The sequence below is a fragment of the Acomys minous genome (assembly GCF_964271855.1).
Source record: "Acomys minous genome assembly, chromosome: 8".
NCBI lineage: Eukaryota > Metazoa > Chordata > Mammalia > Rodentia > Muridae > Acomys > Acomys minous.
Genome location: NC_140489.1, coordinates 6,917,486 through 6,935,861, shown reverse-complemented (window position 1 = coordinate 6,935,861; position 18,376 = coordinate 6,917,486). Strand labels below are relative to the sequence as shown.

The 18,376-nt window shown below is 52.7% G+C and overlaps 1 protein-coding gene across 6 annotated transcripts in view; it reads left to right on the top strand.

Moving 5' to 3' along the window:
- The first annotated feature begins 8,253 nt into the window (after positions 1–8,253).
- MTA1 (metastasis associated 1) overlaps positions 8,254–18,376 on the top strand; it is a 40,067-nt gene continuing 29,944 nt past the window's right edge. For all 6 annotated transcript variants that reach the window (XM_084793308.1, XM_084793307.1, XM_084793306.1 and 3 more), the window contains exon 1: positions 8,254–8,374. In XM_084793308.1, the coding sequence (XP_084649434.1) occupies positions 8,347–8,374 (28 nt within the window). In that variant the 5' untranslated portion in view covers positions 8,254–8,346. The remainder of the gene's footprint in view (positions 8,375–18,376) is intronic.

Genomic DNA, 18,376 nt, shown 5'->3' with positions numbered 1-18,376 from the left:
GGTCCCTGGCTGGTTCTTGCTTCCTTTCCTCTCTTCCTAAGCCTCAGCAAAATCCCTCTTCCTCCAAGAAGTCTGCCTTCATCACCCAATGGGGCATCCCTTCCCAGCTGTCCCGATATAATTTCTGTTCATCCCAGCCCTCTGTGTTTCTCAGGATACAAAGGGTAAAGGGAAGGCTGAGCATGGTGCCACAAGGACTAGGCCAGGGACAGTCCTAAGGAGTCTGGACAGGGCCCTGGGGCTCATTGTGACCCTCCCATGTCCTCAGAGGTTTAAAGATGACGTGCAGCACGGCATACAGTGGGATACATACATCCTGTGCTGGGCAAGAAGATATACAGGAGTCCTGTTACCCCGGCGAGCAAAAGCCAAAGCATACAAGTGCCACGTGCCGTGTGCATGTCAGCGTGGGGTGCTTGGAAAGGACTGCATGTTACTGCCCTTTTGCTCGTGGCTGGGGGCTGACAGGGCGTCTCCTAATGCTGTGCTCTTGCCAGATGGATCCTGAGACAATGAACTCCTCTTAGAATCTTCCCCTTACAGCAACTCAAGCCATATCATTTAGAGCATCAGGGCTGAGGCCCTGAGGTGGCCCCGCCCACTGGCCAATTGTAGTAGTCAATGTGGCTGCGCAGCCAATGGATTCAGCAAGGAATGGAGGCTGGTGTTGGAACTGTCAGCGGCTCCCTGCGAGGTTGCTCAAACACTGGGGCAATGCCTAGCTTCCAGTGGCTGCTGCAACAGAGTATCACAGGTTTAGTATTTGAAAAGAACACAGATTCACTGAGTTGGGTAGCAGTCCACAGTGGGCCCCTCTACACTAGGATCAGGATGTAGGCCTGCTTTACTCCTGCGTTCCTCCTGAGACTCCAGGGGCTTCAGCTCACACCCCTCAGCTGCTTGGTGTAAACTGGACTGCTCACCCCTTGTCCGTCCCCCTCCGGCCCCTACGGTTAAGGTCCCTTGAGACTATGCTAGGTCCACCCAGATGCCCTGGAAAGTCTTCCAGTTTTAAGATCAGAGTTAGTAAACCAGACAGATCGATATGAGTTCGAGGCCAGGACAGCCAAGGCTACACACAGAAACCTTGTCTCTAAAAACAAACAAATCAGATTTAGTAAACTTCACTTCCTGCACCCCATCTGCATATTCACAGGATCCCTCTTTTGGGAGGGGAGCATGGCCCCACCTCCAGGCCATTGTTGGCCTATAGGGGCTGAGGGCCAGGTGCTGCTAAGGCGCATAGGACAGCTCCATACAAATACGTGTCTCCAGGGTGCTCTACTGGGAAATCCTGGTAACAGAAAAGGGTAGGGGAGGTGGGGAGCCCTCTGAGGGACTGGGGTAAGTAGGGGTTCGCAGCAGACAGGTTGGCTCATCTTAGGAACACAAAGGTCTTGGGGGCAAAGGTCTCTGGACACCTTAGTCAAAGGGAGGGAGGGAGGTTGGGATCCCTCCCCCAACAGGGCAGGTTGAAGCTTTCTTGAGCTAGCAACAACCACAGGATCTCACTGGGCAATCGGCACCTTTCTCAGTTCTGAACAGGTTGCAGAGGATACCCTGGCTACTTGAAGCAGAAAGAAGCCTTCCCAGGAGCTGACCTTCACAGTGCAGGGCCACTGGGGCACCTGGGAGATGTAGTTCACAGCTGTCTGTGCATGCTACCACATAAGACGTTACTTCACTGACTTTGTAAAAATTCTCACTCAAAAGTAAAGGATTTTTAAAAATGCAGTTTGATTGCTAGAGCGACTGCTAGTAACCCCAGGGAGAGGTCATTCCAGCTGTATCTGGGGTATTCGAGGCGATGAAACGATTGGAATTCTAGAGCACAGAGCTGCTGCTTACACACTTCAAAGAGAAGACCATGAAAAGATGCTAAAATGCCAGGTGTGGTGCTGCATGCCTACAACCCAAGCACTCAGAAGGAAGCAGCAAGAGAATTGATGCAAACGTGAGGATAGCCTGGGCCTGGGCTATATAGTAAGACCTTGTCTCACACTGTAAGATTATTCTTAGAAACTATACATACATTAAGGGATAAATACCCCTTGTTTTTCAAGGTAGACGGCAGCGGTTTTTGGTTTGGTATAGAGTGCCATGGGCCTTCCTCAGTCCACTAAGCAAGATCCATTCCCTTCCCTTCCCTTCCCACTCCTCCCCAGTCCTTGCTCTGCCCTCTTCTGTCTTCAGTTTACCTCTAGAACTTGGGGCATTAGCATTATTTTCTATTATTAGCTGGAATGAAGGTTGACATCTAAGTTTTATTTTCTTATGTGTACAATTCTTTTGCATGTGCATAGTGAACTGTTCCCAAGGAAGCCAGAAGGGAACATGAGATTTCTGGGAACTGGAGTTAACAGTTGTAGACAGCCACATGGGTGCTGGGAACTGAGCCACAGTCTCTCGCAAGAGCAGCAAGTGCCGAGCCATCTCTCCAGGCTCCTACGTTTTTGTTTCTGATTTGTCTCTTTTACATGGGGCTTCATGTAAACCAGGCTAGTCCTAAACTATTTAACTGGTCTCTCTGTGGTCTCTCTGTGTTAACCTTGGCTGTCCTGGACTTGGCTGGCCTTGAACTCACAAGGATCCACCTGCCTCTGCCTCCTGAGGCCACCATGCCTGGCTTGCTGGTCTCTTGTCTTGCCTCTACAAGTGCTAAAATTACAGCTGTGTATCACTATACCTGGCCAGTTTTTTTCCTTTTTATATAATTACATCATTTCCCCTCCTCTTTTCTCCTTCTAAATCTTTTCATATATCCCACCTCTCTTTCAGATTCATGGCCTTTTTTTTTTTTTTTTTTTTGAGACAGGGTTTCTCTGTGTAACAGCCATGGCTGTCCTGGAACTCACTTTGTAGACCAGGTTGACCTCTAGCCCACAGAGATCCGCCTGCCTCTGCCTCCTGAGTGCTGGGATTAAAGGTGTGCGCCACCACACCTGGCTGATTCATGGCCTTTGTGCATTGTTATAGACATACATGCATGTGTTTACACACATGTATTTCTAAATATAATCTGGTAAGTCTGCATAATGTTCCCAGGGCTGAGCACTGGGTCCTGGATAACCAGCTGGTGTACTCTCCCTGGCTCTCCTGCTCTCAGCATTCCTTTAGTTCTTTGTGTAGGGTAGAGGCCTCCTGGTCCTTCCCTGCTGACTTCTGGCCAGTGCTTATATATCTGAAAGTGCTTTAAAGGCTTTATTTATGCAAGAGAATCTGTCTGGGTAAAAACTGAGTTATATTTCCTTAAGTGCTGTTTCTCTAAGCTTCAAAGTGCTGATGTAAAAAAAAAAAATCAATTTTTAATTTTTTTAGTGGTGGGGTGGGGGGAAGGGAAGGAAAGCGAAGCAGGAACTCAAAGCTAGGAACCTGAAGGCAAGAACTGAGACAGACTATGGAGGCGCATTGATCACTGGCTTGCTCACTATGTCTGTTTAAAGATTTATTATGTACACAGATCTCATTATAGATGGTTGTGAGCTAACATGTGGTTGCTAGGATTTGAACTCATGACCTTTGGAAGAGCAGTCAGTGCTCCTAACCTCTGAGCCATATCTCCAGCCCTGTTTGTTTTTTGAGACAGGGTTTCTCTGTGTAACAGCCCTGGCTGTCCTGGACTCTCTTTGTAGACCAGGCTCGCCTCAAACCCAGGACCATCTCCCAGGGCTGGGCCCTCCCACAATCTAAGGACATGCCCACAGGCCAATCAGAGCAAATCCTCAATGGAGGGTCTTTCCAGATTATTCTAATTTAAATTGGAAGAAACAAAACCAACAAACTCATCCAAAAAGCCCACAACTGACACCTTGTCAAAATGACACACAAACACAACACAAACATAATCTTTGTTTGTCCTCAAGTTCATGTTAATATAATCTTTAAAAATTTCAACACTTTATGTGAGATTCATGAGAGAAAGGCAAAGTAGAAGGACCCAGAGGGTCCTAGGAGCCTACAAGTAGAACATTATGATAGGCAGATTTGGGCACAGGGGTCCCACTCAAACTAGGCACCAGACAAGGACAATACAGGCGGTAAACCTTAAACCCCTACCCAGATCTAGACAATGGACAGAACACTCTCCACAGTAAAGTGGAGAGTGGGATATTACGTTCTCACACACTCTGGTGCCACACCTCTGACCATGTCCCCTGGATGGGGAGACCTGATGGCACTCAGAGGAAGGACAGCAGGTTACCAAGAAGAGACTTGATACCCTATGATCATATAGAGGGGGAGGTAATCCCCCTCAGGAACTGTCATAGGGGAGGGGAATAAGGGGAAAATGGGAGGGAGGGAAGAATGGGAGGATACAAGGGACGGGATAACCATTGAGATGTAACAAGAATAAATTAATAATAAAAAAAAATGGAAAAAAAAATTTCAACACTTTAAAGCCAAAAGTTTTCTTTAAAAATCCAAAGTTTCTTAATTGTGGGCTCCTTTAATAAGTTAAATACTTTCTTATTTCAATAAGAATCAGTGCACAGGTATAGTCAGATCAAAGCAAAACCAAAATCAAACTGTAAACATCTGACATCTGGGACTCAGTCATGATCTCTGGGCCCAAAAGTCTGGGCTAGTCCCACCCAGTTCTCCATCCCAGAACACACAGCTGCTGTGGTAGGCGCAGGCCAGGTCATTCCACAGCTCAGCTAAGGCCACGGAGGGAGGAATGTTAGAGACAGTCTGAGGAGGGGTGTTAGAGACAGTCTCTATACACAGCAGTGACTGTCCTAGAACTCACTATGTGGACCAGGCTGACCACAGACTCACAGGAGCTCTACCTGCCTCTACTTCCCAGTGCTGGAATTAAAGGCTACGGACAACCACACCCAGTGCTCCCTTTTCATGTTTTGGTTTTCTTTTCTTTCTTTCTTTCTTTCTTTTTTTTTTTTTTTTTTTTTTTTGCCTTTGTGATATTTTTTTTCTGAAAAGTGGTTTCAATAATGCTTAAAGTTCAGTAGTAACACGTAAGACAAAGCTCAAGTGATGTGTGCTACATCGATGTGCTGGGGCATGGCACGGCATGGACCTCTCCCACAAGGCTTCGGGAGGTCTTTCTTGCAGCTTAACTTTTGATTTACTAGGTCCTATAGGTAGGGCTTTTTCTCTCATCTTTCACTGCATAGCAGCCTTAGGGATCATCTTCAACAGATCAGCTCAGGTCATCAGAGCACCTGGAGGCAAAACACAAATCCCACAACACAAGCGAGATCGGCTCAGGTCATCAGAGCACCTGGAGGCAAACAAATCCCACAACAAGAACTGACAGATGTTGCCCTCTGGACCTCTGCTCACCTGCATGGGAGCCTCCTACAGCTCCTTCCCTGACCTTTCACGAGCTCACAGTGCCTTCTCGCTGCGTCTCTCTCTGCTCCTTTATTGGCACCACTGCCTTGAGACCACTTACCACATATTACCGCTTCTCTGGCCACTTCTGCTATGTGGTCAACTCCCCAAGGCAGACACCGTGTGACCCTCTATTGTCTGACATTGTAGCATGAGACACTCAGAAAGTAAGCCGAGTGGGTTCCACGGATGGTTCTGTCTCCTCCTGAGATGACAGGGAGTCCTTCGCCCCTGACTAGCTCAACACTTTGCTTCTGAGGTGTGCTATGACCCATAAGGTGTTCCTGGGCTGAGTTTTTTTTTTTTTTCCGAGACAGAGTCTCTCTGTGTAGCCTTGGCTGTTCTGGACTCGCTTTGTAGACCAGGCTGGCCTCGAACTCACAGTGATCCACCTGCCTCTGCCTCCCGAGTGCTGGGATTAAAGGCGTGCGCCACCACGCCCGGCTTCCCTGGGCTGAGTCTTGTCCTCGCTTTCCTGTGTCATCCAGTATCTGAGCTCCATTGTCTCCACATTGCTAGGATCCTAGAAGGCGGAGCACTCCTGTGATGGCCTCCTTTGTGAAGATAGTCCTATAAATTACTTGATGTGCCACCACCTAAGCCAGTATTCTCCACACAAGCAGCTCTCCTGTTTGGTGGCTCCATTCACTCTTCTTCCTCCCTTTGCCACTGAGATCTGCAGGCCTGAGCTAAGTAGTCTACCTTCTCTGGCCTGCAGAGAGGAAGGCAGTGAGCTGAGCTGCCTTCTGAGGTCCACAGCACTCCATTCTGAGGGATTCCTTTAGAAGTCAGCCATGACCACCTATGCTTTTGCTACTGCCATCTTTCCCCAAGGAAAAGCACTGAGCCCTGCCGCTGGGGCTGAAGGGGCAACTCTGGAATGGGGCAAAGAGAGATGCTAGAGTGTGCCAAGCCTCTGCCCTCTGCCCTGACTACTGCCTGGAGGTTATCTGGTACTTTCTGTTGAGACACGGTCTCTGTGGCTCTGGCTGGCTGTCCTGGAATTCACTGTGCAGACCAGGGTGGCTTCCAACTCATTGAGATGTGCCTGCCTCTTTGAGTGCTATGACCAAAGCCATGTGTCACCATGCCCGGCTCTCTCTGGTAGTTCTCAGGTAATGGTGCAGAGAGATCCCGTGCTGGATGCACTAGAGACGGACCTGTGGGAGACCAGCCCTCTCACTTTCCCCACGTGGGGAGACTGTTTACCATCATCTGTTCTCCCACATTCCCCCTTCTCACCTCACCAATGACCATCCAACAGAATGCATGCACCTGGGATCCCTTGTCCCTCTGCCTTCTCCTCAGGTCCCCTCATCAGGTTTGGGCAGCTCCAGCTCCTGACCTGCAGCTGCTTGCCTACTCAGTACTCGGCGAGGTAGCCTCTTCCTTGAGACCTTTCCTAGCTTGGGTTCAAGCATCATGCAGATTGGCCTCAGCCCTGACGCCCTTACCGCATGCCTACACCTCACACAGTGGCCTGCATTGCTTCCCTGAGCTCCATTTACTGCGATCCACTCTACGTTCCACAAGGATGCACCCCAAACAAGACACTGGGTTTTGGCAGAAGCCAAAGACTTCCACTATCAAAGTAACCCACTGTGCTCAGACTCAAGCAGAGCCCAATCAGCTCCTCCTCACCTCAACTGTGGCAGGGACAGGGACTCCATCAGGGACGCCACCTTTTTTGTCCTCTCCCCTTGAGGGAATGTCTAAGCACCCCACCTCCCACAGACCTCAGATGAGCACAAAAGCAAGCCCATCACCACACATGCTTGTGAATGCTACAAAACGCTGCCTTCCTCCACAGAGGACCCTCCTCAGCACTGCAGCCCTGCGGGGTGGGGTGTCTGGCTGGGAGGCTTATGTGATCTCACCTTCAGCTGGGGCCTGTGGGAAGGAAACTTAAGGAGAAGGGAGGTCCACTGAGGCGGGCAGTTGAGGAACATACTTGCCTCCTGGGAGGATAGTCATGATGGGATGACCAGGAGACTGAAAGATGAGGGACAGACACACTAAGGACCCCTACAAGATTTGGAAAGGATCCCTACAAGGGGTACAGGGAAGAGCTCACACAAGGACCCAAGGACACTTTTGAGAGAAACTCCCAGGGAGCCCTCAGGGGGCCCACCTCAGGACACCCAGGTATGCTGAGGGCCTCTTAGGAGCGATCTCTCTGGAGGGCCACCTGGGGATACTAAAGACTAGGTGAGCATGGGGCTGGGGAGGGTCACAACGGGTGCTGAGGCCAGCAAGGCATGGGCCTAGAGAAGGTCATTGGAGGATGCCAAGTACCACTCCAGAGGGGTCGCAGGAGGGCCACCGGTGATGTCGACGGCCACTCTGGAAGGGCAGCAGGACTGCTTCCCAGGGATGCAGGGTGTAGGCCTCTGGAGGACCACCTGGGGAGATGCCAAGGGCCACTCAAGCGAAAGCTTCGAAGGACCTCCCAGGAAGAGTAGCTGGTTGCTGAGAGCCAGGTGGGAGGGCAACCCGGGGATGCCGAGGACCACTCTGGAGAGGATACGGGAGGGCTACCCGGAGATGCCAGAGCCAGGCAGGCGTGGGATTCCGGATGGCCACCACGGGATGCTGAAGGCCCGGCGGGAGGGGTCGTGGGAGGGCCATCCGGGGATGCCGAGGACCTGGCGAGCGAAGGGCTCAGAAGGGCCACTCGGTCAGGGGCGCGCGGGCCGGCGCGGCGCGGGGTCGGGTAACGGCCCGCGCGGTGGGCGGCGGCGCCCGAGGCCCCTCCCCGCCGCCCGCGGCCGCTCCTCCTCTTCCTCTCCCGCCCGCGCCGCGGCCCTCCCGTCCCTGCGCGGCCTCGGCGGCCTCGGAGGCGGCGGCGGCGGCGGCGGCGGAGCAGCGCGGTCCCTTTAAACCGCCCGCCGGCGCCCCCGCGCCCGCCCCCGCCCCGGCCCGCGCCCGGTCCGCCGCCCGCGCCCGCGCCCCCGCGCCCTCGCGCCCCGCGGCCCCGCCGCCGGCCCGGACATGGCCGCCAACATGTACAGGGTCGGAGGTAAGGCCCCGCCACGGCCTTTATGCGCCGCGGGCCCACCGCCCGCGCCTCCCGGCCCCGCCGCGGCCTCCGCGCCTCCCCCAGCCGCCCTCGCGCGCGGCCCGCGCCCCTCCCCCCCGTCCCGCCCCCGTCGCGCTCGCGCCCCGCCCGCGAGGCTCGGTTCTGGTCTCCGGTGCTCGTCCCGGCCCAAAATGGCCCCTGGGCCGTCGGGGCCGGGGCGCGCGCGCGGGGGAGACGAGCGGCGCCGGGAGGGGGCTATGCCCACCTGTTGGGGGCCTGGGGTGGCCCGCGGGACGCAGGCTGAGTAACGGCGAGTGGCCAGCGCATCCCGGTGGCCAGCGGGCCCGGCGGCGCGAGGCCTGGGCCTGGGTCCGGCCCGGAGCCCCTGAGCAGGAGCACGTGCCTCTGGAGCCCTGGCTGCCGTCCCGACAACAGGAGTTTGGGGGTCTAGGGGGCCAGCGGCCTCCTCTGGGGCCGCGCAGGGCCGGCTAGGTGTGCAGGCACCGGGAATCCCGTTGTAGGGGCCACAAGCCCGCCCGTCTACAAACGGCGGTGGGGGGGGGGAGGGGCTCTTTTTAGTAGGGGTTCCTGGGGGGGGGTCGGCTACAGCAGGGGGCCTTCATCCCAAGTGCTGGTCTAAGTCACCCCAAACTTTTCTCTGCCGGCTGCTCACCCTAGCCTAGCAAGGAGTCACTTTACTAGCCTTTGGAAAGGCAGGGGTCCTTACTGAGCAGGAGCCATGAGGAGCCATGAGTCCTGGTTACTGTTGTTGCCTCTACCCCCAGGCCCTTTCCCCAGTTTGTGTGAGTGTGATGGGGGCACTATGGGATGGCCTTGCACACATCCAGCCCGTGCTGACCCTTTCAGTTATGTCATCCCTTGGCCTTCTTCTCCCTCTCTGGACTCGGCGAAGACCCTGGGGTCACAGCCTAAAGGAAGATGAGTCTTTGCTGCTATCCTCCTCCCCCGCCCCCCCACTAGCAAAGTTGGGTCTGCTGTGAGCCTGATGGAGTGGGAGACGGTCCAGAAACACCCATTACCTCTCCTGCGTATGACCCAGACCCCTGAGTGCCCAAGTCATTTCCTTCCATCTCACACCAGCAAGACCCCAGTTCTGTGGCCTTGGGCACCGGTGGTGCAGCAGCGGTCGCCACCCAGATTGGTCACCTACCCACAGCAGGGCGTCCTGGGTTCTTCTGCCCTCTCAGGGAATTCTTGGCCTCACACCTTTGCTTCCTGCCATGCTCTGCCACAGGGTACAGCCTGGGGTGTTGAGGCCCCGGGGAGATGCTTCAGTCTTGCCAGTCCCAGAGGGTGTGGGCCGGAGTATTGGATCCTGCAGGCTTACTGGCCTGCCTTCCAAGGCAGAGCTAGCTTTGTTCTGCTCCTGGTTCCCCTGGTGGCCCTCTTCCAGATGCTGTTTCTTGCTGTGCCCTGTGAACCACTTTTGCATTCAGACGCTCTTCCAGTTCAGCATGGTTCCTGTTAGTTTGGACACTACCTCTACTTCCCTCATTCCGGAAGCTTCTTCCCGTGTGAAAGCCTTCCATTATCCTAGTGCCTGGCCACCCGTTCCCCCAGTTCACGTTCCTCCCTTGCTGTGGTTTCTGGCCCACGATGGGATGTCATATGCTGAAGAAATGAACTAATAGCAAGAGTGGAAGTCTGGCTCCTCTGTCTGACTCGGGGAACGGGGAGTTGGTGAAGGTGGACTGCAGGCCACTGGATTCTCAGCCCAGATGCAGATTTCAACTTTGTACTTTCTAAGGGCCCCATCCCTGCCTGCCTGGCAGAGAGCTTTAGCCAAGGCCTTAGCAGTCTGACGAGGACAACCTGAATTTGACTTATTTGTACCTATCTCAGTTTCCTCACGGTATGGTTAAGGATCTCTGTTTTCTTTGTTTGTTTGTTTTTGAGACAGGGTTTCTCTGTGTAACAAGAGTCCTGCCTGTCCTGGATTTGCTCTGTAGACCAGGCTGGCCTCAAACTCACAGAGATCATCCTGTCTCTGCCTCCCCGAGTGCTGGGATGTGCAACCACGCCTGGCCTACCTTTGTTTTCGTCTTGTGTTCTGTGGCTTCTCCTCTAGAGCATATCTGGTGCCCTGGCGTGTCTGAGGTCCCATGAGGGTGGGTGGCTGGACCATGAGCCTCCATGCCAGGCATGTATGTATGTGGCTAAGGAACAGACATAGGTCCTTATTCCTATGTGTATGTTGGCTGCCGTGCGAGGTCTAGTGCTCTGTACGCACTAGTCCCCACAGGGTGCCCATGGCAGCTGTAGGGGCAGCACCTAAAGAAGGACTTTCTAGATAGGGAACTCTCGTGCCATCCTGTGAGTCCCAGCAGGGCCTTGTAATGGTGCTCTGGGTGTTGGCTGTTGGCTTCCTGCCTCAGTCACTGCTTGCCAGATTCTCAGGCCCCCAGATGAGAGGACACACTGGCTTTCTGAGCAGGCCTTGGTTCAGTCTGTTGTCTGGGGTTTGGCCCTCTGGGAAGTCTCCTTTGTCCTGAGGGGGAGTGACCAGTGGGGACCTAGCTTGGGATATCTTCCCCTGCACCCCCCTCCTGGCACATGTAGCAGAGAGAAGTACAGGATACCCAGTCAGGGTTAAATTCCAGAAAAGCAGCCATGCCTTAGTGTAAGTGTGTCCCCAGTATGAAGGCATAGACACTAGAGGAATGCTGTCTACAACACAGTGGGCGCCCCGTGTTCTCCGTGGCCAGCTGTCAGGAGGTCTGTCAGGGTAGGCTGGGCTGGGTGAAGGTGTAGGAGAGGAGGTTGCAGGAGCCAGCACACACACACACACACAGTCCCCAGGGAGGGGACACGGAGTGCTTCTTAAGAAGTGATCTTGTGGGGCTGGAGAGATGGCTCAGTGGTTAAGAGCACCGTCTCCTCTTCCAGAGGTCCTGAGTTCAGTTCCAGCAACCACATCTATACCCTCTAAAGCCGCCTTCCGGCGGACAGGTGTACATGCAGATAGAGCACTCATATACATAAAATAAATAAATAAAATCTTTTTTTTTTTAAAAAAAAGGAGAAGAAGAAGAAGTGATCTTGTGGTGGTGCATGCCTTTAATCCCAGCACTCGGGAGGCAGAGGCAGGCTGGCAGATCGCTGTGAGTTTGGGGCCAGCCTCGTCTACAAAGTGAGTCCAGGACAGCCAAGGCTACACTGAGAAATCCTGTCTCAGAAAAAAAAAATGCAGCACTGAGCCAGTGATCTGTAGCTTCATCGATTTTTATTTTCCAGAAGAAACGTTTTGACTAAGATGAGCCCATGGTTGAAAATCCCAGGCTTGCAAGGGAATTCCTATATTGTGAGCCTGTGCCATGTTCGTGGGTCAGTGATCTCCCCTAGCAGAGCTGGTTTGAAGAGGAGCCCTGTTGAGGCTTCTGGGCATTTGGTCACAGCACTTGCTGTAGGGAAGATCCCGTTAGGCTCTAGCAGGAGTTGTGGAAATAGGCCACACCCAGGGCTGCAGCATGACCTGCTCAGCCTCTTAGCCACTGAGCTCTCAGCTGGATTTGTGTTGGAGGCTGCAGGGAGGACTCCTCCAGGCACGGCCTGCAGCATCCCACAGAGGCCTGTACCCTCACCTGCTGGCCATGAGTAGCCTGTCCCCATGTGGGGTGGGAGGTGTGTCTGCTTTTGGCATTAAATTCTCATAGTGACAGCAGCAGCACTAGCAGAAGTAAATGGTCCAAAGAGGCGGCTCCCATGGCTGAGTCCCAGAACATGATGCTTCCCTGTGCACAGGCTCATGGGACTGGCACCCATCCACAGTGGCCTCCAAGGTTGTCCCTCCCACTGAGCAGCGAGCTGGTGTCCTGTGAAGCAGCATGTCACTTGAACACGTCATAAGGGATGCTAAGGTGGTGAGTTCTTGAGAAGGCATAGCCCCCTCTGCCCCAGGCTGCCTCTGCTGAACAGGTGGGTGCTTCTTGCCAGATACCAAATTTGGTCCTGCTTTGGACCAAGTTGCTCCTAATCCTTGTCCTGTCATAGTATGCATTCCGCCTCACACCTATGTTCTTAGGAAAGTCTTATTTCCTTGCATCTTAGCTCAGAATTGTCTGTCTGGGCCTTGGGTCTCCATGGTGTTCGCGGGCTGCCCACACTAAGTGCTGCAGTTGGCAGTTTTGTAGGTCCCATATCAGCTGGTGCATGGGTGAGGGCTGCTGGGATTGCTTTTATAGGAGGGCACCTGGGAGAGGCGGACGCTCTGGCTCTGGCCACAGCCTGTGAGATAGTGTCAATGGTGGCCTGTGCCTGCTCTTGGGCAGGATTACCTGTGTGCTTAGTTGGGGCCTTTGGCGTCCCTAGGCCTGGAGGGCTTTATGTATCCTAGGCTGAAGCCCCCTCTTGTCCCTCCTGGCTCAGGCTGCTCACTCCTGATGCCTTTCTAGGGAGATGTCCTGAGCAGATATAGTCTGTCCATGTTCCTGCTTCCAGCCACCTAGGGCCCTGCTGTCCTCTGTCTGGCTCTCATACCCTGCTGTGGCCCTCAGAACCCGGCTGCCCTGAAGTGCAGGGCATGTTCTAACTGCCCTGTGCTGTCCTGCTTTACCCCAGAGGGGCCGTGAGTCAGCTTGTTCACCTCTGTGCCTTGAGCTGTGCGGTCTAGGGGTACTCTTTCTTTCAGGTTCTTGGTTAGGCCCCCAACTGGGTGTTGCTGGGGTTTGGGAGATTCACAGGCAAAAATCCTCAGTGTGCAAGGGTAGTGTGTTGTATCTAGGGGCAGAGGCAGGGTCTGGGCTACTACCATGGTGGCCGTGTTCTTGGTGCACTCCACACCCACTTTGAAAATTAACCACAAGGTCACTGGTGGGTCAGTAGAATCCAAGACGACTTCCTAGTTCATCTCTCAAGGCTTTCGGCTCAGTAATGGAGCTGCATGTGGCCTTCTTGGGCCATCTGGCCACTTGCACACACCGGTGCCGCTGCTGAGGCTGGCTGGTCATTTGTTCTTGCTGGTTAGGGTCTTAGCCTCTTCCCCATCTTAGATTTTGCAGGGCCAGTGGCGTGGTCCCCTATGGTGGCTGCCCTCCAAGGTCATTGCTATGACCAAAGGCCCTCTGAGGTAGAATATAGAGGTCTAAGTGAACTAGGATTAGTAGGGTGCTGGCAGGGTGACAGGACCATGGCCAGGATGCAGGTCTAGTGCCCCTAGAGGTGGGACCTTAGCTTACAGGAATGCTCGGGTCAGCAAGCAGCCAGAGCAGGTTGAAGTGCAGCTGCATTGTCACATGTATGCCTCCGTCGAAGGATCTGTCTCTTTGGACAGTCTATCCCTAAACTGGGAATGGAGAGCAACCCAGCCACAGACTGTGCTGGCTGAGAGACAGGCGCTGGGCTTTGGGAGTGACCCTGTAGGGTGGGATGCTGCAGGTGTTGCTACCGTCTCTGAGTGTGGGGTGGGGTGTTTGCAGCTAAGGTCTCACAGGGACCCCACCTCTTGCCTGGGAGTACAGGGTCAGTCTGTTTGTTGGTCAGTCTCTGTGATGACAGTAGCAAGTGTGGGTTCTGGTGCCCGCCCCCCCCCTGCCCTGGGGATGAGGCCGTGGCTATGTTAGCTAGACCTGCTGCCCTGGACCTCCTGAGCTTATAGTATCCTCTTGCCTTGGCTTCCTGAGTACTAGGACTGCAAGTGTACACCATAGGCACTTAACATCTGTCTTTTGACAAATTTCACTGTAGACCTTCAGAACATTCCCAGAACCCTACACTTCCGGTGGTGTTTGCTGGGACGTCTTTCTTCCCTCAACTATTCCTGTGCTCTGTACCCCAGAGTGTCACATAGGTGGAGCTGTCGTTTAAGACGGCTTTTGTTGTTGTTGTTGTTTTGTTCTGTCTTTTTAATCAAGCACACTACATATGGGAATCAGAGTGCCTGGGATGAGCCTTCTCTTGCTGAGTAGTACTCCTCTCCGGGCGTGTCACCATGTCCCCACTGATCCAAGGTGAGAATAGTGACCTGGGCTCTCATTCCTCCTGAGTAAAAATGTGCAACTTTAGGATGAAGGGTCAGGCTATGTTGCTTGAGAATCTGGCCTGTGGTGTTCCAAAGTGCTCTAAGCAAGCGGTCAGGTCCAGCCTTCCCTCTGCACGCCTGGAGTGTCAGTGCCGCCTCTGCAGTGTTTTGGCAGGTGTGTAGGGCACCCTTACTGTCTTAATCTGAGCTCCTTGGTAAATGTGTTTGGCTTCTCATGAGTTCATAGTGCCACCTGTCCCCGGCAATTTGTTTTGTTTGGTTCTTTAAGTTTATTTTTATTTCATGTGCATTGGTATTTGGCCTGCAAGTACCTCAACGTGAGGGTGTCAGATCTTGGAGTTATAGACAGTTGTGAACTGTCATGAGAGTACTGAGAATCAAAACTGGGTCCTCTGGAAGAGCCATCAGTGCTCTTAACCTCTGAGCCATCTCTCCAGCCTGTTTGCTTGTTTGAGACAGGATCTCGCTGTTTAGCCTCAGTGAATAGGTGATCGTGGTGCCTCTACTTTGTGAGATTAAAGGTGTAGCTGTCATGCTCAGCTGCTGTGTTTGACTTGTGTGTTTTTTTTTTGTTTGTTTGTGGTTTTATTTTTGTTTGGTTTGGGTTTTTTTTTTTTTTTTTTTTTTTTTTTTTTTTTTTTGAGACAGAGTCAGTCTGTGTGTAGCACTGATTGTCCTGGAGCTCCCTGTGTAGACCAGGCTGCCTTGCATTCAGTGATTCTCTCACTTGCTGTGCCTCCCCAGTACTGGGATTAAAGGCCTCTGTGCCAGACACTTGCCTGATTTTTACATTGGACGGTGTTCTTGCTGCTGTGACCTGGGAGGTGGAAGTCTAACCAAGGGCCTGCTCGTTTACACTGGACAAGAGAACACGTTCTGCGCTACTGTTGGACACAGCCCCAAAAGCTGACTCTCAGTCTGCACCTCGGACCTTCTCAGAGGTGAATCTGAAACCCAAGATCACAAGGTCTTTGTCCCCTTTTATTATAGATTATTTAAAAATTGAGTTTGACTTTAATATCCATCTTGTTACTTTCCGTGTAAGGTTTAGTGCATGTGTGTCCAGTCCTCCCCACTGGAGCATTGTGACCACGTTGTCAGGAGGCTGCGGGATGCTGGTGTTCTGTTGGTTGGAGGTCTGGCTGTTCACCCCTCGCTTCCCTGTAGTGTTGGAAGTTAGCTGGTCTGAGTTCTCCAACTCTGTTCTTCTGTTCTGTCGTAGTTCCTGGCTTTCCCTTTAAAAGTGTGGAATTCATTTGTTGATTTTGTTTATTTTATTCCTCACTATGTAGCTCTGGCTGGCCTAGAATTCGATATGTAGACCAGGCGGGCCTCAACCCCGCAGAGATCTGCCTGCCTCTGTGTCGGGAGTACTGGGATTAAAGATTTGTGCTGCTAAGTCTGGCTTTTGCTAATTTATTTGTTTCTTCGTTTTGGTATTGGTTTTACAAGGTAGGGTTTTTATCCCTACCTGTCCTGAAACTCAGTGTGTAAACTCAGTAATAGAGATCTATCTGCCTCTGCCTTCTGAGTTCTAGGATTAAAGATGTATGCAACCACTGCCCAGCCTGTTGCTGATTTTGTTTTTTTTGAGACACAGTTTCTCTGTGTAACCTTGACTGGCCTGGACTCACTTTGTAGACCAGGCTGGCCTTGAACTCACAGCGATCTGCCTGCCTCTGGCTCCCTAGTGCTGGGATTAAAGGCGTGAGCCATCATGCCCAGCACTTGCTGAGTTTTTAAATTTAATTTTTTACATTTATTTATTCATAGGTGTGTGTGTGTGTGTGTGTGTGTTGTGGGATGTACGTATGTGCCAAAGCACACATGTGGACAACTTAGGTGAGTCTGTTCTCTGGACCATCTGGCTTCTGGGGAGTTGAAGTCAGGTTGTCAGGTTTGGCTGCAAGTGTTCCTAGTTGCTGGCCCTGGCTTGGCTTGTTGATCTCTACAAGGTAAACAAGCAAACAAGTTAGTGGGATTCGGATGACCCTGGCTGATGGCAGAGCTTCTTGGGAGAATGGCAAACTGCATTGGCAAACTGTACTGCCTAGGTTTGTGTGACTCATGAGCTAAGAATGGCGTTTACATTTTTATGTGGTTGAAGAAAAAAATCACAAGAATACTTTATGACATGAAAAGATGATATGAAATTCAAATCGCTTTGCCCATAAATAAAATTTTATTGGAACATGGCCACTGGAGCTGAAGTGTATATTCTGTGGCTGGTTCTAAGCTATAACCAGCTTGCTTGTCCTCCTCAGCCACAGTACAGAGCACTGTAGCTTTGCCATCAGACGTTGGTGTGGGGCTCTCCCAGCAGCAGCCATCCGTCCAGGTCTCCGTGGATCACTGGCTGGGTATGTTGTGGTTGAATAGGGCTGATGCCATCTGCCTGGAGACAACACAGGCCTTATAGTTGAGGGTTCAGTCCCACCAGACACCTGTACTTCATAGGCTGGCCAGCTGAGCACCCCTGATTGTGGCCTGTGCTCTTGACTTTGCAGCTGTGGGTCAAAGCGCCCATGACGTTCTTCAGGTTAGATTACGTTGCTGGAGCAGCTCGTAGGGCTGAACAGTGGCTGTGTTTGCTGGCTCATTACAGAGGACACAAGGAAGTGCACAGATGAAGAGCTGAAAGCCCCAACCCTTTGATCCTCCCTGCTCTTTCTGTGGTTAGCTCTGTGCTGGGCAGTGGGGTGGGGGTGGGGCTGCGGTGACCATCCCATGGGGCCCTGTGTTAAGTTAACATTTTGTGCCTTCACAATTGGAGACCACCAGTTCATAAGGAGGAAACTTGATCTTGGCTTACAGTTTGTAAGGTTTCAGTGTCTCCTTGGGCTGTGTTGGACCTGTGACACAGCGGAGCATTTGGATAGAAGTGTGTAAGATGGCACAAAACTGGAGAGTCAAAAGAAAACAGAACAGGAAAGGAGTGCAGGCCCTACCCCAACACTGCCAAGCTGGGGACCAAGCCTCTCTGTGCATTGGCCTTTGGAGACACCCTATCTTGTAATAGCACATGCAAAGTGCACTCTTATCTTTCTGAAGGTCCCAAGGCTTTTAGGAGCCATGTGCCAAGAAGCAGGAATGGAAACCAAATATGTATTTCCTTTGTCAACTGTGTCACAGTAGCTGTTGCTTTTGTGTGTGCTGTGGATATGCTTGTGTTAACTGGGTTAAGGCAGTGGCAAATACGCCATCAGTCATTCATTACCTCAGATGGCAGAGTTGCCCAGTACCCACAGCTCCATTACCGTGTGGGCGGAGCACACAAGAGGCTCTCATACCAAGGGAGCCTCCTCGGAAAGTGAGGCCACGACGGAGTGGGACACGGAACAGTGCTCCACGTGAACCTCTGGAACAGTCCGTGAGCTGGGGGAAGGTGGGAGAGTGCTCAGGGTGCAACCGGGGGGGGGGGGGGGGAGGAAGTTGCTGAGATGTATGACAGGATGCATGGAGCAGAAGGGGTTGGGACTAGACGAATGAGGAAACCTCGTAAAAACCCTCAGAGCTAGGAAGGAGCCGCGCCTCACTGAGCCAGTGCCCCAGGCAGCGTGCTGACTGCAAGGGCTTCCTGGGCCACTGAACACGGCCAGAGTAGAAGGTTGACATTGCGACCTGACCCAGTGTGCAGCTCAGCCCGGTGGCATCCCAAAACAAGACAAACCACTTAGAGTCACCACTGTTAAAGCAATGGATGACTTTCAGAACTAGTTCTTGCTACGATCTTGGTGATGTATGAGTTGTTTGTGGAGTCCTGCTGCAGGAGGCTGAGCAGCCCTTGTTTGAGAAGCTCGCACTGTGTTAAGTTCACTCTTGCTGCGGAGAAATGGAATGGGAAGGTCTGGGCAGGGGTATTTTCTAGCTCATGTGCCACTCTGGCAGGAGCCTGCCTGGAGTTCCTCCCTGGGGAGGTGGGTCTGCATGACAGTCCTTGCTGTGAGGGTGGGGTGTTCCTCAAGGCCAGCCTCGGGACCAGGACTCTGCTAGAAAGGCTCAGG